We start from the raw sequence: 23581 nt of genomic DNA on the forward strand, positions 1-23581 counted from the left end.
ACTCCTAGTGGGTTTGTTCTGGTGCATTTCTTGGACCTCCCTGGAGCTAATTCCTGGCTCAGCCTGGTGATAACGAGACAAGTGTGGGTGTCCAAGGAGCACATTTTCCACTTTGAAGGGTGTCACAGTCTCATAGATGTTGCTTTTGTTCTGCTGTTGTGCTAGATGAAATTGTAACCCCCTTTACAACCGAAAACACTTTCTGTATATGCAGATTTGAAGTACTTCCACACCAGTTGGCTGCAGCATCCCAGATTCATGCTAGTGTCACTGAGGTCAGGAGCTGGCCCCGCGCCACACAGCCTGTGCTTCTGGAGGAGCTCAGTGCTAAAAGACAGTATGCTGAAATGCAGGCATGGTGTCAGAGTGCCACAAGGTGCTGGAAAAACCTTTCAGAGCCACAGGAAAAAAAAATGAAGACACCCTTTCTCTGCCAGCACACGAATCCCTTACACTCCTGGTGTCCCAGTGTGAGAGATGCAACTTGCTGGAGCTCTAGAAAGGACACACTGGATCCCGGGCATGTGAAGGTTGCTGTGAAGCAACATGCAGCCAAGGAGCATCCTCCTAATTGCCCCCCTCAGGGTCCTCGGTCTCATGCAGAGTTAGACACACACACAGTGTTCGGGTCATCCCGTTATTTAGGATGGCTTTGGGGAGAGCACAAGATGGCAGTCAGTTGTATGGACCTCACATGTAACACGCTACCCTTGATGTGAAATGCTGGCCGTATTGCCATGATTTAACTGCAGAGCTTGGTTTATAACTGTCCCCTTGGTTTTACAGTATATGGGTAAACATTTGGGTGGATGATGTCTTGCTGGACTCAGGATGGAAGAGGAGATGGCAAAGTGTATGGAAGTCACAGGTATGTATCAGCAAGCTTTTCCTGCTCAGAAGAAATGAAGGAAATGATGCAAAAGACAGTGATGTTTCCAGGGAAATCCAAGGAACTTTTGAATTCATCTTGCCTGGCCATGACCTGAGACTACGTTATAAATTGCATCAAGAAGGCAGCATTGGCCAACTAAACACAACAGCTAATCACAAAATCCAAAGAATATCCATTATATGCACAGCTAGTGACATTTTAAAGCCTATAATTTTTTGCATCTGTAGGCTCCTGGCCTGTAGCGTTCACTCTGCCTTCCCTTGGAGCCAAGCTAGAAACAGACTCAGATAAAAACCCTGCAGCTGAACACCCCAGGTTTCAGGGAAATTGATCTCAGGAGCCCTTATTTCAAATTCAACGCCGATCAGAGAAACCTGAGAAGAACCAGTTCAAAATGAACAGGGCTCCAGACAAGCATCCTCATCTCCTGCTTCGGGCAAGAGACAGCAGAGAGGCCAGCGCCAGACCTCCAGAGCATAACCTAAGCAGGCTCTTGAGCTTGACATTGAGATATGCAAACCTCAAGGGCAACTCAAGTCAGCTTTGCAGACCCATAGACCTTTGTAGACAACAGACACGAGGTCTTTTTCTTCTGGTTTCAGGATTTGTAAAGGGAAATTTCTTAACTTTGATTTGGTAGCACTTGGGTAACCTCAGCCCTCTTTTACACAATAGCCTGGGCACTCTTGTCAGGAAGCTTTCTAGAGGGTTTGAAAAAGAGAATTGAAAAAATATGATTTCGGGGAATAGGAATGTTATAACCTTGCTAGTACAAAGGCAAAAGCCATTGCACACACACAAGTTTTGAAGCAGCAAGAGCAAAACCCTTTGAAGGAAAACAGCAGTGATTTTTATTATTGCCTTATATGAGTTCAGAATGCTGCAAAGTTAAACAAAGCAATTATAAAGCTGGGTATTTAAAAATACTTAATGTTTCACAGTCTCCTTTGAGATGAATCAGGTATCCAAACATCTGGGGACTGCAAAATCCATCAGGAAGCACAGACAGATGAGACGTATCAAGGCAGGAAGGTTCAGGGCTGCCATCGGAGAGACGAGGAACAGCAGGAGATTCCCGCAGCTCCTTTTGGGCAAGAAATGTTAGTACTACATGGATGTGTATGCTAAACAAAAAGAGGAAGAAAAAGAGGGAGCTAAAAAAGGTTTCTGCATGTCTCCTGCTGTTCTGTGTCTTTCTCGCCTCACTCTGATCTCTCTGTACATGTCACTGGCTGGCAGGATGACTGCTTCCTGCTTCATGATTTCGTATTTAATTCTTCCTATATAAAAGGAATTTAAAGGAAATGATTACAAACAGTTTGGCCACACTGCATCAAATCATTGGAAACTATTTTATTACCCTTGCCATTTTTATTTTTTTTTTTCGCCCTTCTTTTCTCCCTGAAGAAGAAAAGTTAGACGCTTTCCTAAACACTTTCCAGACTTGAGCTATTCACAGATCGCATGCGGACAGCAAACACAGCCCAGGCCTGGAAGAAAGAGGCTCTCACACTGGACATCCCAGTAGCTCGGGGCGTTGCAGGCGGTGTTCTCGGCAGCATTTCATTTCGGAGAGCCGTTGCAGCATGGAAATGCTTTGGGTGTAGCAATCCTGGGCTCATCCCACAGGCGCTTCATGAAAGAGGCGACTGTTCCGTGTTGGGAACCCAGAGAAACCTCTGGCCAGTGGCGGCTGCTGGAGGCGCCCGGATTAAAGCCCCATTGTTTTGCCCTCTCCAGCAGCAGGGCTAGACCACTCTCTGACGGAGCCCCCGTCTGTCCAGCGGTTTGGGAAGAGGCAAATAAATAAATGCAGTCATCGCCAGGAATAACAAAGATTGGGGGAAGCAAGGAAAGAGGAAGTAAGAAAAAAAAAAAAATCCTTTAATGCTCTATGTTTCTTCAAAGGCGAATGCCAAGGAGTTGCTGTTCTGGGCTGTGTTTCTTTTGTCTTTCTGACTGCTGGATCTTGCTGTACTAAGGGCTTTGAGGCACTAACAAACACATTGCAAACACAAGAAGGGGTGTTGCAGGAAAAGGGCGTTGAGATCATACTTAATCAAACTTCCTTACATTTTGATAGCTCTGGTACTGCCGTATAAGTCAATCATCTCGTTGCCTTTGCAGTTCTCTGCTGTGGCAGAGGCTTTGGGCCAAGACCTGTATCCTGATGTTTGTATAAGGCTGGAGGGTTTCAGAACCGAAAAAAAACACCAGGCTGCCTTCGTCTCCCTGCACAAGCAGCCTGTCACCTCAAAGGGGGACAAACCGCACGATCTAAAAGCAGAAACTTGTTGAAGACTGTGAAGCTGGAGACGTTTTGATTCAGAGCACCATAGCACAGGCTTCCAAAGCGAAGGAAGCTGATGTGACAAAGCTGAGCACGTTTAAACATTAAGTATTGCAAGCTCACCCAAGCGAGACAAAGCTGCTGCTGCTCACACCCATAGACTCTGGAACCGTTCAGAGAATGAAGCTCATTTTAAAATCAATTAGGCACCAAAGGGAGAATGAAAAAATGTAGTTAGCTGATGAAAAACTGCATCCCTGGCAATGTAGGAACTCAATGGCAACTTCTCACACTTTCCAAAACCAAGCTTGTTTCAGGGGTTGGAAGGAGCCAGAAATAATTCCCTCATCTCTCACACTGACTCAGTTTTGGGTAAGAAGCTGGAAGAGGAGTGTGGGATAAGAAGAGCTGTTGGTGCTGTGAGCGTTTTCCTTCACTGACCACTGCTGCTGCTGAATGCTATTCCTGGCTGCTTGTACTCAGAAAAGCCTCTCCTCATCTGTTCTACCCCTACTACACAAGTGCCAGGACTCTGAATCTTGCACCCACTTATGGTTCTCTCTCTTCTCTTATTTGCTGGCAGTCTCTAGTTGCTCTGATATGGTTGGTTTTGTTCCCAGGCAAGTTTTTCCAACCTTGCCCTTCTTCAGCGTAAGCATATTGGGATTTCCTCACATGTTTTCTCCATTCTGACTTTGCCCTTTTTCCCTTTCCATGTTCATTACCTCCAGTCAATTTTTCATTTCTCTGCCACACTTCCCCCCTCCCAGCTGTTTCTTTGGATGCATTATCATTAGTTTCTATCCATAACCTAAGGTTGGGCCTGATCCCAAAACCAGAATCTATCGAAATTGCTGCCAGTGACTTCTAGGGCAGTCCTTTCCATGAGCCAGTAATGAACCATGTCCCACAACGTGCAGAGAAAGCTGTGTTATTGCAGAGACTCCCTCCTAAACCGGTGTCTGTAAAATGAAGGTTGCAGTCTTGCAGAAAGTTTTTGTAGCACTTTTTTTTTTTTTTGCAAGATTAGCAGAAATCAAGACAGCATCCTGGCTAAATTCCAGTTTAGGTAATCCCTACTGCTAGTTCAGATAGATGCTGGATTGTTTCTCCATCTCCTAGCAGCAGGGATCAGTTGGCAAATGGCTGTCACGTTCTCCTTAAGGTGTCTCTGCGGGAGCAGAGCTTGCCATGGCCAGTGGCGTGTCACTGGTGGGAGTCCTACCACCACCTCCCTTGCTCCACGCAGCTCCAGCTCAGATCTGAGCAACTCAGCCTTTGTTCACACAGAGCCCACAAGCCAGGGACCGGCCCCGTGCTCCCGGGATGGAATAATCGGACATTGTTTGGCCACTGAATCATGGCTCTGTCGGGCTGTAGGCTCGTTTCGTTTGGATGGGCTAATTAACATGCAAGCTGCCCTTGAAGGAGGGCGTCGGAGATGGCCCTCACCCCCGTGATGGACAGAAGAGTTTCATATTCCGCAAATATTCTTTGGCAAGGGGCAGGAGCACATTTTCCTTATTTTTCCCCATTCTCCCAGAGCAAACGCATGCATGTCATAGAATCACAGAATGGTTTGGGTTGGAAAGGACCTCAAAGCCCATATAATTCCAACCCCCTCCCATGGGCAGGGACACCTTCCACCAGACCAGGTTCCTCACAACCCCATCCAACCTGGCCTTGAACACTTCCAGGGCTTTGAGCAACCTGGTCTAGTGCCTCTTTTTCCTTTTCCTTTTTTTTTTTTTCGTAACCTATTCTTACTTAAATTTCCTTCATAAGTATTTAATTTTATGAAGAAAACCCTTTCATAGGTATATAATTTTATGAAGGAAACCCTTGCTGTCACCCCTTGTTCACCTGCCAGAGCTTTCCACCATCCTGCAGTGAGTTCAGAGCTGTCATAAGAGAAGCACAAAAAATCCAAAGTAGCAAACCATTGTGTGTTAGGGCAAGGACAAGCCTCAAAAGCCTCTGGGATCCAGAGCTGCAGTTCAGGTCTGTCTTTAATGGCCAAGAGCTAACATAAATAATTTAATGAGCGCCTTACATCCTGAAATATTTCACAAACTGCAAAAACAAGATTCGCTCCACCCAACTCTAGGCTGGGAGGTGGCAGCTGTTGAACTGGGCAGAGCAGCACTACGTGACAGTACGGGACACTGAGTAAAAACAAATCACAGCTCCAGCTCAAAATGCTTTTGGAAAGGGAAAGACGTGGCACAGCAAGTAGGTACGTGAAAAGGTCCCTATCCCTTAGAAATAAAAGATAAACTAGAACTTTTTAAAAAGCATCAAAAGGTTTGGTGCCCTTGTCCTACTCTGCACCTAAACGGCAACATTTCCCGAAAAGATGCCAGGGCAACAACTTGACTGGCTGATGCTGAGCTTGCCATCTCCTGAATCACCCAGCCCTTGCTGGCAGCAGATTTTTTGGGGTAACTCCCATGCAAGCGCTAGCCAGACATGAGCCTGCTTAGGCTGTGGTTGCTGCAAGCAGGTCTTAGGGCTGAGTAGCAGCACGCTTATTTAGCTGCCATGTTTAGGAGCCTGAGCAGTATCCAGTTAATCTTCTCAAATCTCATTATTGCAGCAGAGTGACAGATGGGTATTTTAGCCGGCTAGAAATGAGGACTAATTAGAAGTCCTAACCCCGCTTTGTATTTATTACGCTGGTTCCTTCCCTGCCCCTGAAGCAGGTTTGTTAGCAGTGTCAGAGAGCTGCCTGCCAGCCTGGGTCACCTGTGCCTGGCTGATCTGGGGACAGAGCCACAGGAGGGTCTCATCCAGGTCACTGCAAGTCCAAGATGGGACCCCAGATCCAAGTTTTGCTGGGATCTGGGACAGAATTTCCTGGCTCGGATCCCTTTTGTGGCTTTACACAGCAGACCTCGGGCAGCAGTTTGTGACTGACGCTCGTGATGGAGCCAGGAAGGAAGAATAATGGAGTCAATAGATCAAAAACAGCTCTTCCCATTTACTGCTCTTAAGCCCGCCTTAGGCGCAGACGCTTGATGTATTGACTTTGGCAACAGATGCATATTGCCATCCTGGCAATGAAGCTATTGAAATGGAAGGAGAAAAAAATGAAAAGCAAGCAGCTACGTAAGGGGAACCAAAAGTGCTAGCGATGAGGGAGAATCCCCCACACCCTCCTTGTGACCCGGAGCCATCACCCCAGGCCAAGCCCCACTGTCTCTTCAGAGGTCCCAGACCATTTGTTTTAACTTTTCTTTGCTGCATTCCTCTACCTTGTTGTACTTCTGGTTTCCAGCAGGGACGGGAAGGGAGAGAACAGGATTATATAAGGAAGGCTGTTGCTCTATTTTTCTGGCTTGATTAGAAGCAGAAGGTGCAATAAATCTCACAGGAGAGCTTGTTCTCATTTAGCCTCTCACGGATCTGAAACTACCTGACCAGGGCAAGGGCAAGACGAATGCAATACCAAGCGGAGAACACTAGGAGGATAAAAAGAGCAAGATGGTGAAGCTGTTTCCCTCTCCAATTCTGTGTAAGAAAGCAATTCAGCCCTGCTGACAGCTTATTTATTTCACACAGATTGTGTTGCAGACACCAGGGTCCAGAAGGAGGGCTCATCCTGCCCGATCACACCTCTGAACCTCCCGGGGTGTGACTGCGGCACCATAATGAAGGATGAATGGAAAAACAAGCACAAGGTGCACACGGAGCAAGTGTTTTTCCACGTGCTGGTTGGCCCTGTTGGGCTGCCAAGCTGCCTGTCTGCAACGGGACAGACAGTCACATTCACTGCTAGAGATGGCAAGTGCAGAATACTAACAATAGCAAGAATATCCCATCTGAAATATTCAGATTCAGATAAACAAACCCCTCCCTTTCTTCCCTTTCTTTGCCAAATCAGCATTTTTGATGAGCCGGTGAGCTTTGCACGGCTCTGGCCTGGATCTCACCCTGCCTTCTGGGCCCTGCATCCCACATTTAGAGAAGTTTGCGAGCATGTCAGCACCTTTCAGGAAAAAAAAGGCAGCACCGATGCCGCTGTGTCTGGTGAAAACCACAGTGATATTCTCTAAATGAAGGTGGTACTGTGGAATCTGATCCACTCTCTAGTCTACAGTCTGCAGAAAGCAAGTTACACAGCTTAATTATAGCAAGGATGTCTCCTGGCCCTTTGGCTGTTCAACCCCTGTTTTAGAGATGTAGGTACATCTCCTCTAACCATTTAGCCACGTATTCAATCACATTACAAAAACAAATGCATACACCATCACAGATGGGAAAGAGCAAAGAAAGGACATGAGATGTAAAGGGAGTTTTCCATTTGGTTTGGGGTTTAGTTTTTATTCTTTCTTTAACTGTTCTGTGCTTTACAGAACTAAACGAAGCCTCCTGTTCCAGATGATAAATCTTCAAGCTGCTCCTGGCCCCAGAGAGCACGGGAGATAATAGCATTTCCAAAGGCATTTAGTTAGCTGAGCCTTGAGTGTAGAAGAGGGCAGAGAGGAGGTGGAGTCAAATGGCTGTGAACCCAGCTCAGCTGCTCAGGGCATATTTTGGAGAGCAGCAGCCACAGCTGAGCATCCTGCATGGGGACACACATGTCCCCCTGCCTTGCCCAGTCCCCGTGCTGGAGGAGGGCACGTAACACAGCCAACAGCAAAGGGAGAAGTCAGGCCACGAGTCCCTGGCTTGGTGCCTGCAGGACTACCCATCTAAGCACCTGAGAATAACATGCTGCCTTGCAGCATTATTTTTAGGCCTTTATTAAGCCAAGGTGCTGCACAGATTTCACGAAATGCAGCATATCAGCATGTTATATAAAGCATACATTAAGTTGCTTGAGCTGGCCAGCAGCAAGACTGCAGAAGCCATTAAAGAACAGGGGCCCTTTATGAAAATATAATTCATTTTCAGCATTAACCAGGGCAGAAAGGATGCTCAACGCTGTCTCAGTTGCATGTTAGTTACTTACTGAAATTGCCGGCCTTGGTTGCCGAGGCCAATTTCTGACAGAAACTGTACATTACTAGAAGATGCTAGAAGAACCGTGAAGAGCATTACCAGCGGGTCGAGGGAGGTGATCCTTCCCCTCTACTCAGCACTGCTGAGATCATGTCTGGAGTGCTGTGTCCAGCTCTGGGCTCCCCAGGAGAGGACATGGACTTACCGGAGCGAGTCCGGCTCAGCGCTGCAGGGATGATTAAGGAAGAGCATCTCTCACATGAGGAAAGGCTGAAAGAGCTGGCACTGTTCAGCATAGGGAAGAGAAGGCTCCAGAGGGATCTCATCAATTCTAACAAATGCCTGATGGAAGGGAGGGAATGATGAAAAGGGAGACAGGCTGTTCTTAGTGGTGCCCACTGGGATGCCAAGAGGCAATGGGCACAAATTAAAAACCATGAGATTCCATCTGAACACAAGGAAATACTTATCTAACTGTGCCAAATTCCAAGGATGGCACAGGTTGGCCAGAGAGGTTGTGGAATCTCCACCTGTGGAGATATTCAAAACTCAACTGGACATTGCCCTGGGCAGCCATCTCCAGGAGGAGGCAGAAGAGGACCGGGACTTCCCTGTCCACTTAAGTGGTGGACGCCAGAAGGTCTGTAGTTGTAGAGACTGAACTCCTCACTTCCACACACAGTAACTGCATTGATTTAACACTCTAGTAAGTGGGAAGTTCAGTAACAGTGTTTTTAACTTCATTATATACAAGGGTCTATACATCTGACAGCACGCTAGGTCCCAAGGCCCATGTTAAGTTCTTTCCTATCTTCAGTCACTCTGGTGCAGAAGACCAGAAAGTCTGCTTGCAGCTTCAGAGAAATACAGAAAACAGAGGGTTACGTTATTGCATTAAGTAGGAAAGTTAATAATACAGTCAGCACAGTTGCCCCACATTATTTGATTTAACACTAAATTAAATTTATGTTACTCTGTTCTGTCTGTGTCCATTGTAAACATGCTGCAGAATTTTTTGTTGACGATGCAAAACATGTCCACTGAAGTTATCGGAGGAGAAATTGAAGGCTCTGGCATAAGAACAAAGGATAATTGGGTCTTGAGGCTCTGGGAATTGATGGAATATAGATGGACACTTTAGTTGCCCTTAAAACAACCGTCAGTGGAGCCAGTCAGCAGCCTTGATATTCTAATAAGTACCTAGAATCATAGAATCATTTAGGTTGGAAAAGACACTTAAAAGCAAGCCCAACCATCAACCTAACACTACCATGTCATCCACCACTAAACCCTAAGCATCATGTCCACAAGCAGGTTTCCCTGTCAAAGCCCCGCATGCCCTTAGGCCCCTGATGGTAGCTCAGGACTGGAGGTAGCTGCTGGAAACTCTGTATCTGAGTACCGGGACACTCAACCTACTTGTTTGCCACACTTACAACAGCCTGTGCTGTACATCCACCTTGTGCAGTGCCAGCATTTCATCCATTGCAGGTATTTTATTTGCTTGAGCCTTTGAAAGTTGTCAAATCACAGGCACTGAAGTCCCTAGTCCTTGGTGCCCCATGTCCAGATGAAATCAGCTATTCCCCACAAAGAGAAAACATTTGCTAAATCAAAATACATTTTCTAATCTAGGATCTGCAGGCAAGACGTGATTCATGCTGTTCTTCACCAGGGATGGGGGAGAAGGCAAGATCAAAGTGGGGCTTAGTGCATGCAGAGGACACGTGTGCCTCCTGCAGTGCTTGGTAGGGGAAACGTAATGCAGGAGGCAGCGTGAAAGAGCTCCCCGCTAATCACACGGTGCTAGCAATGAAAAGTCAATACAGAACAAGGAGCTGCAACATGAATTTTTAACTGCAGCAACACTGTGCCACAGTGACAAAAAATAAAAAAATAAAACAGCTCCCAGGAACCAGAAACAGATTGAGAAAGTAACACAAACATGGTCCAAAGCAAGGAGTAACAGTGGAGCAGCAGAAGCAGACAGATGGCTCCTGCTCCCGTTGTTCCCAGTGTCTCGTTGCTCTCACTTTGTTGCCATAGAGGCTGGTATCTGGGACCCAAAAGGTGTCACTCTGCTTGTGAGAACAGGGGGGAGAAAAAGCAACCTCTGTGTTATTAACAATTTTCCCCCTCTGCTATCCATCTTGGCAGCGCTCTGCCTCACCTCTCTGTGCCCTTCACGTGCCTTGGCAGACCCCAAAGTGGTAACCCCAGCCCAGCTCCTCCACTTCATGCACTCAGCTCTTAGGACCCCTCTGCCACGGTTCTCCTTCACTGTATAACAATGCAGCCCCCCTTCTTTAGCCCCAAACGTGAGAGACCAACTGTCCCTCTGGCTCCTGAAACAAAGATGAGGGGATGTAGACTTAAAAATCCACACAAGCTACATGTTTCCTGCCAGGAACAGACCCCACAGAGCACAAGTCATGGAGCAGCAGTGGGAAATACAGAGCAGATGCAGTTGCATGTCCAAGGAAAGAAGAGGACTACTGCCTTTCAAGCCAGCCCAAAAGGCTTTTCTTGTTCCCTTCTCCTCCCAGCTCCTGCCCCTTCCTCCTGTGCAGGGTGACAAGTGTTTGCCTAGACCTGACGTGAGGTGGGTCAGGGAACTGATGTGGACTGAAAGGAACCTAGCCCCAAAAAGAGAAGAAGGTTTCTTTTCAGATCAGTTCTTGAGAGAGAAATCCCCAGTGCCACAGTTTCTAATTTTGAGAGCGGGATGAGGGCAGCTCTTCATTCTGCAGCAGATTAAATGAGCATGTGGCATTTTCATTTTTCCAAGGAGACTTTTTTTTTAAAAAAAAGGCCTCCTCTTTTTCTCTTTTTCTTCCTCGCTGCCATTAATGATCCTCCAGCAGCTTTCCCAGGACTCCCAGGACTTTCTGCGTGCATCGCTAACCAAAATCACCTAACCAAAAGCAAGGGCGTGCATTCACTTCAATACATCAACACAGGAAGAGCAGCTTAAGGAGAAAAGAAGGTAATCACAAATGCTTATTTTTTTGTGGTGTAAGTTTGCAGCATCTAATTCCACTTAGGAGCCTAGAAATACACACAGCGGCATTGGGTAACTCTTTGATGTTCAGCTATGTTAGGCGAAAGCACATGCTGGTTGCTACACGCTTACATGTGCTCTGGGCTTGTGCACGCCCCCATGCTCATCCTTGCATGCTCTTATCCCAGACATACTCAGCTGCACGTGCAAGTGTGAGGAAAGAAAGCCCCATGGACCAGAAAAGCTGCTTCACATCTGGGCAGCAGGTTTAAGGATTGGCTCTGATGGGAGGCGTCGAGGCAAACTTTCTTCCCAAGTGGCAGGTCTCGTCTGCCTGAGTAGAGGCAGCTTCGTGATCAAGTACAGAGCATCAAAACCAGGCAGCAGGCAGCATGCTAAGGGACTGTCCCAAACCAGACCAAAAAAGGTGGCCCCAAGGGCCACCTTTCCTTTGTACAAAGCCTATTACCATTGGATTATTGCTCAGAATTGCTTGACAATCCTTGACCTACTGCAGCAGTTAAGATTTTGTTCGGGGAACTAGCACCAGCCAGAACCACCATGTTTCTGTGAGACCACTAGCACTAAATGAAACCTTTTCTTACTCTTTCATTCAAATGCAGTTGTGAGAAGGCAGAAGCAGTCACTGCAAAGGCTGATAATGTCTCCCTGTGCTCTGTCTGCAGAACACCAATCCCTTTCCCTCCCCTGCCTCCAGGCCAGCCCTGAGCTCTACCATGGCGAGAAGGAGAGCACAAGAGAGCCTCCTGTAGCGAAGCAGCCCTATTTCAACAACAAATAAAGACAATAACCAGCCTCAGACAAAGAGAACGAAAGTGCTTAGGGTGCTACAGGCTCAGGATGAGAATCACCGAGGGAGCTGTGGGGAGTGTGGGAGGGGGTTAAGGGGAAAAGCTGAGCTCATTGCATCCCAACCAGACAACATCAGGCAGGAAACAGATGTGGAACAAACCACAGAGTGGTACAGCAACTGCAGAATTAACTCTCTGGCAAATGGGGGAAGCTAAGGCATGCAGAGCTGACCAGCAGGTTGAGAAGAAGGTGTCTAATCCAAGATTTGGCCTTTTGCCATCATGGTATCACCCCCTTGCACTGCCTCTAGACACCATTGTAATAAAATTGAAGGAAATGCATCTGGCTCTAAGCAAATGAAGCAAAGGTGGATCTGAATGAGTAGTGGTTCCTAAGTAAAAGGCTGGATCATCTTTTACCAGCATAATCCAAGTTTCATAGATGCTGTGGCCATTTCCATTTAGAAAGCATGGAAGTTGTACCTGCTTATATACCTGATACTCCAGTCTGAATCTCCCAAACTAGGAATACTGGAAATATTAAGCTCCATTTTGACTTGGTTCCTCTCATTCTAACAGCTTTGACTTTTTCAGCCCCCTCTTACAGCAATTCTTTGATATGACCAGAAGCAAGGCTACTCTTTCTGACTGTTCCCTTAAGCAGAGCAGACTGTCTTGCCTCAATTAAGGTTTGTACACAGCCTTGCGACTTGTCTTTTCTGCTGGCCCACCCATCACTATACATTTATATTGTTGTTACAACAGGAGCTGGGGGCCTGACATGCAGCTCTCATTAACTTCAGCAGAAGCACTATCTGCTTTTCTCTGCTGGACACCTGGCTGATTATCCAGAGGCTAAAATATAACTCTAATATGAACCATTCAGGGTTAATACCCACTAGCTCCATTGCACTGCTATAACATTTTAAGACACTCCAGCCACAATAAAACGTTTTAGTGGTGGCATTAGTGCAAACCTCCTCCTGCATGAGTGCCTACCCATGCCCCAAACATGCTTTCTAGTGAAGGTTTCACAGTCAAGAAGACCACTTGTCTCCATGTGCAAATTCGATGCTGGCAGAGACAGAAGAGGCACCATATGAAATCAGAAGCCTTTTACTCATTGGTATTGCAGTCACCATTCTTTTATGGCCTATGGGACCTTTTCCTCAAATCCACTACTATCCAAGACATTGTTTGGGAATGTCTGTGGGGAGGAAGGGCTGCTAGTTCTTCCCCAAGCTTCTAGCCAGCAGAAAGACCTGAAAACATAACTCAGATGCACACTGACATGTCAGAAAACAGAACGCAGTAAAAGAACCCAGCACCGTTTTTTTATTTTATCTCATGATTTTTGTGGCCTGACTCATGACTTCAGATGCTTGGGAGCACTGATAACAGTCTGCCTCTGTAAGGAGCATAACCAGCCTCTGTGTCGAGACTGCCAGCAGGAAAAGGCCAAGTAGGGTCAAATGCAGCAATGACAGGAGCTGCCTTGAAATATGGTAAATCCAACACAGCCAGGCTTCAAACCACCAGACAGCAACATCTACCTGTCCATCACCACTGATTTTTAATCCCCTGAGCTACCCTGCTGTACCTGCTGAAGTCTTTACATCTACACTGCTCCTAAATATTTTGTAATTCTGCCACAGCTTTTATTGCCTTATATAAAGCTTATGACTACTGAGCCCTGGGTACAGCCGTCTGATAAGAGAGACCGAGAGATCTTTCCATCTTTCATTGAAACACAGCCATCTCTGATGAGGACTGTAGCAAGTTATTAAACAGTTAACTTGACAAGAGAGGAAATGCTGATACCTTAAGCAGGACAGAATTCTCTCCACTGGAATTTGGCAAGGACACAGGGACTAAGGTCCGTACAGAGCACACAAGCTGCTCTTCAACGACCACAAGCATGAAGGGACCCAACTCGTGTATTGCCTCCATGAAGCATCGCATGAGTAGTGCAGCACCCCCTAACTGTAACGGCTGTGCATTAATCCAGATCAAAAAAAAAAAAAAAAAAAAAAAAAAAAAGGCAAATTGAATTGTCTATGTTAGCCGCTCCCCTTGCCATCTCTGCCCCAGCACCAGCAGTGTGGGGCTCAGTTTGTCTTTGTCTGTGCGAGTGCAGGACCCGTCACACAAAGCAGAACTTTGGGGCAGCACCTGAGCACAAATGCAGAACCAATCTGACCGTCCCTACAGCCACATCTACTTTCCCAGTTAACCCTTCTGGGTGCGTTTTAGAACCTGCTTTCTGCAGCAAACCGTTTCCTGGACAGCAGCCAAAGCGCTCTACCCCTCCTCAGCACTGCCAGCTACCATGAACGGTCTTGTATCATCGCTGCTTCCAAGTAGGGAACAGCCAGAGCCAGCATCCCACCAGTTAAACGCAGAGCACAGTCTAAAGCAGTCAGAAAGTTATTGCTTTATGCCTCTGACACAGCCTCAGCTTGCAGGAGCAGTGGCTTGTCACTGAGAACTGCTCTTAGCAGAACAATTTAACCTCAAACCAACCATCTCTCACACCCTGGTTGTTCTTCTGATTTTGTTTCACAGTTACAGGCTGCATATTTACAATGTCCTGGTGACATCTGAACACTAGTTTCTTCTCAAGAGGCCACGCTGGTCACATTCCTACTGATCCTGAGAGCCCTACTAGCAGAGAAACAAGTTATCTCCAGTTCTCTGACTTCTTCTCCCACTATCCCAACAGTTTGAATTGTACCAACACAACTTACACTCTTCCCAATAAACCTACAACAATTGAGCCTTTCATTTCAGGATCCCACAGCACTGGGCAGCGGGATGTGCTATTCAGCAAACATCAGCACTGTATAAAGGGAAAGGGACTTCATGTCCTCCCCCGGCACTCCTCAGCGCAGAGAGTTAAGTAGGTTGGAACTGAACCATCCCACAGATGAGACTAGAGACAATGTCCTTCTTTCTTGTGCCCCAAAAACAATTTTAAAGGACTATAGGATTTCTGGTAATAAATCTTGCTGGTTTTGCAAAATTTCAGCTGCAGTAATTACATTTCTCTCTTAAAAATCCCCCTCACTGCTTCAGCTGAATATACTCTCTGTACCTGCCTTCCCTGCGTTGTTTTTAGTGTCCCTGTAAACAGCTGTAAGCTCTTCCTCTGCTGTGGTAGCTCGTGTGAGCAATGAATGGAATTTATCTAACTGCATCTTGTGCTGGCAAAGTGATATCAGTTCATTAAGTCTGTTACTTTGGCTGTTTCGACTCAGTTGCCATTACGGACTATGTAAGTTAAAAGATATAGTAATTGTTACTGTCGTCTCACAATGCAATTGAATGTCTATTTTTCCGCCATACCTAAATAAGTGCACATATATAACATTTTATCTTAGTGATATATGCACTGTCCTCCTCCCTGTGCAGTGGAAAGGGCTGCTGCTAAGCAGTCCATCCCTCTGCCACTGTACTTCCACACTGCACTTCATCAGCCATGCTCATCAGCAAATGAAAGACCTGATTGTACAGCCCTCCCCGTACAAAGCTGACATTGCTGCTGGAAGCTTTTTTTGCTCTGAGTAGCCTGGCTTTGGTAAAAGTTAGTTAACTCTGACTGGCACACAGTGCTAACAGCAGGGATGGGAACAGGCGTGTATTTATTTTTCCTCTTCCTAAACTGCCGGTCTTTCTGCAAGCCAAACTCTCAGCTGCTTCTCTTATCCTCCAACCCTCTTTCAGAAAAAAAAATCTTGTGCTCCTTCCTGCACCCGCGACTGATCACTTCAAGCCTGGGACCCTCTGATCTTATCACTGTTATCTCTTGGCTGAGCTACCGCGTTCCCATCTGATATCTGGGGGCACGGAGGTCAGGGGGAGGAGGCAAGGAGGGAAAGATAACAGGCAGGGTACTGAAAATATTAGCTCAGCTGCCCCCAGCACCTCACACCCATCCGTTCTCCATCCTCAGCCTCCGTCCTGCCTCAGTCCGGCAGCGAAAGGGCGATATGGGACCTGGAGTCAAGGAGGGGCAGATAGGACACCCCCAGCTTCCCTCTACAGGCCCTGCCATGCTCTCCTCTTATGGACTTTGTGAGGATTTTGGGGTTTGGGAGGAGACAACACTCTGCTTTCCAAGCCTAGCTCCCTAAAAGCCTGCTACCCCCACTCCCAAGGCCAAGGGGTTGGGAGAGGGTTGCACAGCATACGCTTGGCTGTCTCTGTCCCCGCTCACACAGCCCTGTCCCCGTCCTTTCCCCACTCATTGCTACTCATGCAAGGGGCATGCAGGCGCATCACCAAAGCAATCCTCCGCTCGTTCATTCATTGCGAGTGCCTGGGCAGTGACTCCACTTCCCACAGATAAAACAGCTCCAGGTTGCTTAACCCTCACCCTTGGGAGAGGTTCGGTTTCCAGTCATGCTGACGGAGAACGAGCAAACAGACAAACCCCAAAACAGGACGCACGCTCTGCTCTTCCACAACCAGAGTGAGAATAAAGAGGCATTTACCATCCTGCCCAGAGCTCTCCAGATGCTCCGTCAGGTCGCAGCCGAACGCGCTCGCGGCTCCCTTCCTCTTGAGCTTCTGCTTGGCTCCCTTGTTCTTCATGAGGTTAGTCCCAAAAGAGGTTTGCCCCCCTCCTGCCTTGCCCCCCTCCCCCCGGCCTCACGCTGGGAGGCAAAAAGCTGTCTCTTCTCCTCAGACCACCGCCCGTGTCCCGCTTCCAGGGGGTAGCATCGGGGGTCTCGCACGGCGTCCAGCTGGAGAAATCAACATTAATCCCCACCAGATGTTGGGCTGCTCCGGCAGCAGGGGAAGGTCACGGCGCGAGGAGGCTCCCCAGCCGGCAGCAGCAGCGATCATAGCCCGAGCCCGGAAGGCTTCGCATCGAGGGGAAGCCCGTGGTGAATGGGTGCCAGCATCCGAGCTGTCGAGATGGTGCTGGTGGTGGTGGTGGTGGGGACGTCTGTTCCTCAGCGCTGTCCCGGGACCCTTCACGGCCACCCTTCTGGGTTTCGTCAGTCGGGCTGTTGCCGCCGCCAGCCGCAGGCGTCCCGCTCTGGTCTTCCTTCTCCCAGCTTTCGGAGGAGAGTGGGAGCTCCAGCGGGCTGGTGGAAAGGGACTGGGGAAGAGCCTGTGCGAGGCTCCTCGCTGGCTCCCCCCCTTCCCCTCCTCCTGCCGTCGTCGGACAGCGAGAGGAATGAGAAACCAGCTTCCTGTCCTGACTCCCTCACCCGCTCTCCCTCCTTTTCCCCCCCTTTGACAAATCCTAGGATTATCCAGCTCAAAAAAATGCTGAAAGGAAGTTAGCCGAGGAGGAGCTCTGTGTGTGTGTGTGTGTGGAGGGGGGTGTAAGGGGGGGAGGACTTTTTTTTGGCAGTAAATTGCGTTTGTGCGCAAGAGGCTGAGGGGAGGCGGAGAGAGGAGTTTGGGGGACGGGGGGGAGGAAGAGGGGAAGCCTTCCCTGCCCGTGGGCAGATAACGGACCGCCAGAGGAAATCACGGCTCTCCCAGCCCTGCGGTCGGGCGCTTCCTGCGCTGCCAGGGCTCAGCCCTGGAAAGGCCCAAGGAAGGGCCAGAGAAGGAGGAGGGAGGCCAGGAGCTGCTTCAGGAGGTCTCTGCCTCTGCTGGCTGGTTCCTCCATCCCAAGGCATCCCTCCACCGTGGCTCTGTCCCCCCAGGGGCATGGGCTGGGGCTGGCAAAGCGTGAGACAGGGGCAGAAAGTTGGGAAACTGAAGAGGGGGGAGGCGGGAAGCCCTCAGCTCCCTCCTCCCCGGCTCCCCGCCCAGCAAGCAGAAACAGATGCCATCCGGGCACTGAGGTTCCCGTGCTGTGAAGTCAGATCCCAGAAAAGGCTGCCCTCTGCCAAAGAAAGGGTTAGGAGGCAAGGGACAGCAATCCCCCAGTGGTGGCAAGAAAGAAAATTGGATGGGCTTTCCCTCAGCCTCGATACCTGCCCTCCCCACACACCTCTATACCCTACCCTACACACATCTCTGCTCATGAGGGCAGTCCCTTGCCCCTTCTCCATATTTTTTATTCCAGAAACTCAGGCCTCCTTCCAGAGCTGGGAATGCCTGTGGGCCACACGCTTCTTTGCAGGAGGCAAGCTTAGCTCTGCCAACACTTCACTGCCACCTCTTGCCACACGCCACTTGTCAGTCCGTGGGTCTCAGTGAAATAAACAAACAAGCGAAAACTGGACCTTGCAGCTTTTCACCAAAAATGAGTCATATTCTGACCAAAGAGCTTTGGTTTGGAGGAAAAATGGCCAGAAAACAGGGCAAAGGACTCCCTCAACCTCTGTCCTGCCTCAGCTCCTACCAGCACAGAAAACCTGCCTCCCACCACAGACCCACACTCTTTTATTTTAACAAAGATTTTCAGATAAATCAAGCCTCGTTGCAATCCTTCTGCTGTCAAAAGCCATTCAGGTTCTGTCGCCTTGGTAGGGTGACTTTTTTTTTTCTTTTTCCTCAGAAGGGTTGAATGTTATCACGTCACATATGAGAAAAAACACCACGAGCCCTAGTGAAGGACCTTGAGCAATTATAACTCCTATTGTGCAGCTTATATTTGCAATTATTGCCATTATCCTCATTTTATAGTGCGATGGCTGATGGGAAGATGATTTGCAGAAGGGTATCAGAGAGATGGCTGGTCTGTGGGCCCCCAGTGTCCTGTTCCTTCTCCCAAGCTAAGAGGGAAGACTGAGCTCTTTTGACCAGACCGACAGCTGTTTTGGGGAACCCTCTGTGCCCATACAACAATTAAAACTGATATTAATTTATCCTGGGCTTCTCATGGCACCTCAGTGTTGGGTTGGGATCCTTCCCCTTAACAGCACTCTGCCAAACCCATCGCTTGCCACAGTGCCTCCTGGCTGTCCTCTACCACCCGGGTGGCTGGCCACCTTCAGTAGGAACAGAAACCCATCTCCTTACCCCTTTGGGTGGAAAGCATGTCCTCCTGCCCACATCAGCCCCACTCTCTGTGATCAGCATCACTCTCTGTGATGCTCAGCCCCAGCTCCACTCCAGCGGGCGGGGGCGGCTTCACCACCATGAGCCACCACGCCTTATTCAAAGTCCAAAACAGCATGGTGGATGGGGTGAAAGAGGCCCTGTGAGGAGTGAGGAACTTCAGAAGAGGCTGGGATGAAGGGGTGGCATGTGCTGCACCACGACAAGGTTCAGCATGAGGACACAGAGGATTGCCCAGGGAGCCCAGGCTGAGAGGAGGAGGAGGAGGAGGAGGTCAGGCAAAGTTAAGGGAGAACCAAACAAGAGAGGCTTTACAAACAAAGCACTTCATATCACAGCCTGGAATCAGTGCTGAGCCAGGGGATTTTTCTGAGGGAAAGGGGCGATATTCTCCTCCACAGAGTTAAAAATAAGAAGTCTGGATTTGCATGGCCTGGAAGGCAGGAAAGTCTCTGCAATAGCAGGGGTGAACCATGGGGTTAAGATGTCAGTGTGCCTCCTGGAAAAGTTTTCTCTGATGAGGACATGCAAAGCCAGAGAGGAAAAGTGCTTGGGCCAGACGTATGGAAAGAAAAAAGTAGTTTAAAGCTGAAGCAGTTGGAAAAGAAGGGGGAATTTTTTGAGAAGAGAAGAGAAGAGAAGAGAAGAGAAGAGAAGAGAAGAGAAGAGAAGAGAAGAGAAGAGAAGAGAAGAGAAGAGAAGAGAAGAGAAGAGAAGAGAAGAGAAGAGAAGAGAAGAGAAGAGAAGAGAAGAGAAGAGAAGAGAAGAGAAGAGAAGAGAAGAGAAGAGAAGAGAAGAGAAGAGAAGAGAAGAGAAGAGAAGAGAAGAGAAGAGAAGAGAAGCGTTTGTGTGCAAATGAAAATAGCATGGGTAATGACCATGTAGTCCTCCTTGTTCCCACAGGTGGGGTATCCATGGCCCCAGAATCAGACGGAGAGCCTTGGGAAGAGCCTTGGCCATGAGGCCATGAGGCTCCTGCGGGCCTGGGGCTGCACCAGAGGTGTCACGAGGGCTATTTCTGTGCACCCACCTCTCCCCTCCCAGCTGCGTTTCCGTCGTTGTGTGGAGCTCTTCCCTGCCCATGGCTTTGAAATCTCCACCGACCTGCCAGGCGCCACTCAGCACAAAGGATCGGCTGGGGGCCGGGGGGGGAATGGAAGAACTGTGGGGGGGTGGGTTCCCCTAAAAATAGCCCTGCCGAGTAGGACTGTTTTCCTGACACAGACGGGTCATTGTTAGACCCTGACATGCCAGTTCAACCTCCCTCCCCGCCCCTCCGCATACTCTCTTTCCTCCCCTGCCCCTCTCCGTCCCAGTTTCCTGCCTACTCCCATCGTATTGTGAAGCCTAAAGCCTGGCGTGGAGGCTTTCGTTTCTCTGAGTATCCATCGGACTACAAATTTGGGGCTCCTCTCATCACAGGACACCCACCACTCCCGGTTCCGAACACCCCCCCGCTCCCAGTCACAAGTCCTGTTTCCCCCAGTTCTCACCTTCCCACCTCCCAAAGGACCCTCTTGCTCCACAAACTGACCCACCTCCTTTCGTGTGTCCATTCAACAGGTCTCCCAGCACTTTGTTGCTATTAGGAAGGTACTAGCACCTCACCTACAAACAAAGGAGACACCTACCAATCCCCTGAATTAGCTTAATACCTCAATATTCGGTTACCGACTATGCTACTACATGCTACTACATTTTTAACCAGGCAGCCTTCTCCCAGTGTCCACAGTCATGTCAGAGGTGTCTTGTGCACAGAAAAAGAGGTGAAGAACGTATCTGTCTTCCCTTGCTCAGACCATAAACTTGTCTGAATGGTTGTTTAATTCTGTGTTTGTGCAACATCTAGCACAGAGGAACTCTAATTCTTGACAGGGGATTCTAATTATTCTTTGTTTAAACTATATAAAAACCATTCTAGGAAGACTTTATGTTTCCCAGTGTAAAACTCCATTGATAGTGCAATAATATGCAATAGTATTAGAGAGTAAACATTCAGAGAAAACCTCGTCCAGACTAGCCGCACAGCTAGCAAAGGCTTCCTTCATCTCAGAGGTGTGCTCTGAGCCCTCTCCATGCATCTAACCAATGAGATGACCCATTTGGTGAGGCAGGACAGCCACAAACCTCACACCATGGAGCCGTTCCAAGCTCACACAGGCCCTTTCATGAGCATCTTGCCAGCAGCCTTTTGGATAAAACGGAAGAGGCAGCTGGCATCTCTGTGCTGAGTACGAGCAAGACAGCACATCGTAGAGAGAGATGATTCTTCAATGCGTTGCCTCAATGCAACTAGCAGGGATTAGCACTCCCACCAAACTGGGAAAGTTTTTTGGTCTCACTTTTTCCCCCTGACCAGGTAACCAAAGAGGCCTACAGGAATTAAACAACTCGCTTAAAACTATTTTTTTTTTTAACTATAGCAAAGTAAAAAGCCAACAACACCTATGAATGTGGGAAATACTTTAGACTGTAATTTCTATTCTTTGCTCCCTAAATCTTATCAGCCTGTGAAGACAGGTGATAACCAGGATTCTCAAGCACAGTCAGCATCTCTAGGAGCTGAGAAAACTTAACAGGGGAAGAAAATCCTGAGGAGATCTATCACTTCAGACACCCTTTCCTTAGTCGCTATGTCCAGCTGCTATACTACCACAGCCTAAAGCAGAACAGAAGATTTTCAGTATCTGTTCCTCCACATTTGCACCCCACTGGTTTTGCTGGAGTTTCCTGACCCTTTTTCCTATAGTCATTGTTCTAGCAGAAATGAGAAACCTGTTGAACCAGAGGCCTAAATCACTGAAAGAGAAACTATTTAGTCTCTCCTACTTTCAGTTCTACCACCCAACAGCATTGCTAGTATGCTATAAAGGTCCCCAAGTGTGTAACTTCTGATTAGCCCAGCTCCCAGCCTCTCAGAGGACACTGACACCACCACCCCCTCCACTGCCTATATCTCCACTTTGAAATGTCTGTCTCTTATGAAAAGGTCTGCCAATCTTGTTGCCCTGGGAGAAAGAAGTTGTGGGTTAACCACAAAAACAGCAGTCTGTTACAGTTGCTTTATTTTAATGGTGATGATAAGCTGAGGACTGTGAAAAAGTCTCAATTACAAGGACTAAGCTGGGAGGGAGGAAAGAAATGAGTTTATCTAGGTGTTCACTCAAGCGATAATCTGTTTTGATCACTTTCTGTAGAAGATAAGGACTGTTTTGTAATACCTTATTTGTTGAAATAAAATATAGCTCAGGACGTTCACTATTTTAGAGATAAAAGCTCGACTGTTACGAGCTATTCTTAGAAGTCAGTTAAAACCTGACTTTTATTCTGGGGTCTTTTCATGATCACTTGGGATAAATACATTTTCCCTGAGAGAGTTACATCTTGTTTTAGCACAAGCTTTCAGCTAGGACTCCTTGTATTTTTCCTGAATGTCCAGCATGCCAAGGAAGAGTTCCTACGAAGAACTATCATCTATGATGATGGTCTCCAGCTAGGACAGACTGCTACCTCTCTTCCTTCTGTCCTCAGCAAGGCAGAACAGGGTTTGAGGCAGGAAGCGGGGAGAGAGGAAGCACAAGTTTTCAAAAGCCATGTGTCCCCCCTGCAAACACCTCTGCGAGAGGGCTATCAGCTGTGATGGGTAGAGTGCTAGCAGCTGTGGCAGGCAAAGCCAGGTGTTCTTGCAAGTGGCAGGCTCCAGCGCAGTTGTTGTTTCTTATTTCTACGCTCTGGTCTAAGTCCCTGTAGGAAACGTACTGGTGGGCCTGTACAAATGATCTCCTATTGTTTTCTCTGCAAGGCTGACCATATCCTCTCTCCCTTCTAGGCTTTCTCTTCCTGCCTTGCACCACATCCCTCTTCACGGTCAGGCATGTGCCTGGGCTAAGTAGAAAAACAACTTAACCGTCTGTTGTGCTCCCAGATGCTGACAGTACTGAGCGGGGAAATCAGCTAAGTTGGGAGATTTCTTCTGCCTGAGATTTGTGTGTCCCCTCTCTCAGGATATATAATATTAAAGGTCTCCATATTCTCCATTAGGGAAAGGCACTTCTCTTCTTTAACATTTCCTTACCTGGGCCTTGGCTGTTTTATCAGGAGGTGTTTTCTAGGAGGATCTGCCAGGTTTTGTTGGATTTATTAAACTTCTTTGGCACGCTTGCTTTATTCTTTTCCTCTGCTCTTGGAAATGTCACCAGTCCTGCAGTGCTGTCAACAACATTATTTAGCTTGAATCCTACTGAGTCTCAACGCCTCCATCCAAAGGTGGCACAAAGTTATCTTCTTTCCATCACAGGCTGAAAGGTCTTGCTTGCCTTGGCCCTGACACCTCGTTGTCTAAACCTGTGGTTCAGATTACTTCCAGACTCAATTTGAAGTTGTGTTGGGTGTGAATTATAGCAGAAAGTGCTCAGAAGACTTCAGGCTGGAACCAATAATTTTCTCTCTGCCCTTTGCAATTACTTACACAGCTTAGCTGTCTGCTTTCAACTTTTATGGCTAGTTGAGCATCGCTGTAGCAGGCCAATATGGTCAGGACATCTGGGGAGCCCTCTCCCGCGTAACTGAGGTGGCCATGTCTTTTCTGCAGACCAGCAGAGGGGTTTTGTTATCTTTAGAGTAAGCTTTGGCTAAGAAGCCTGGCTCCCTAATGCTGCCCTGCTATTTTTAGA

The 23581-nt window shown here is 48.0% G+C and overlaps 1 protein-coding gene across 2 annotated transcripts in view; it reads right to left on the reverse strand.

Moving 5' to 3' along the window:
* ARHGAP31 (Rho GTPase activating protein 31) overlaps positions 1–17275 on the reverse strand; it is a 58890-nt gene extending 41615 nt beyond the window's left edge. Inside the window, exon 1 of one of the 2 annotated variants that reach the window (XM_084532301.1) lies at positions 16433–17275. In XM_084532301.1, the coding sequence (XP_084388427.1) occupies positions 16433–16532 (100 nt within the window). In that variant the 5' untranslated portion in view covers positions 16533–17275. The remainder of the gene's footprint in view (positions 1–16432) is intronic. The other variant, XM_084532302.1, reaches the window with a different exon arrangement.
* Between the last annotated feature and the right edge of the window lie 6306 nt (positions 17276–23581).

Source organism: Aythya ferina, assembly GCF_964211825.1.
Source record: "Aythya ferina genome assembly, chromosome: 1".
In the NCBI taxonomy this organism is placed as follows: Eukaryota; Metazoa; Chordata; class Aves; order Anseriformes; family Anatidae; genus Aythya; species Aythya ferina.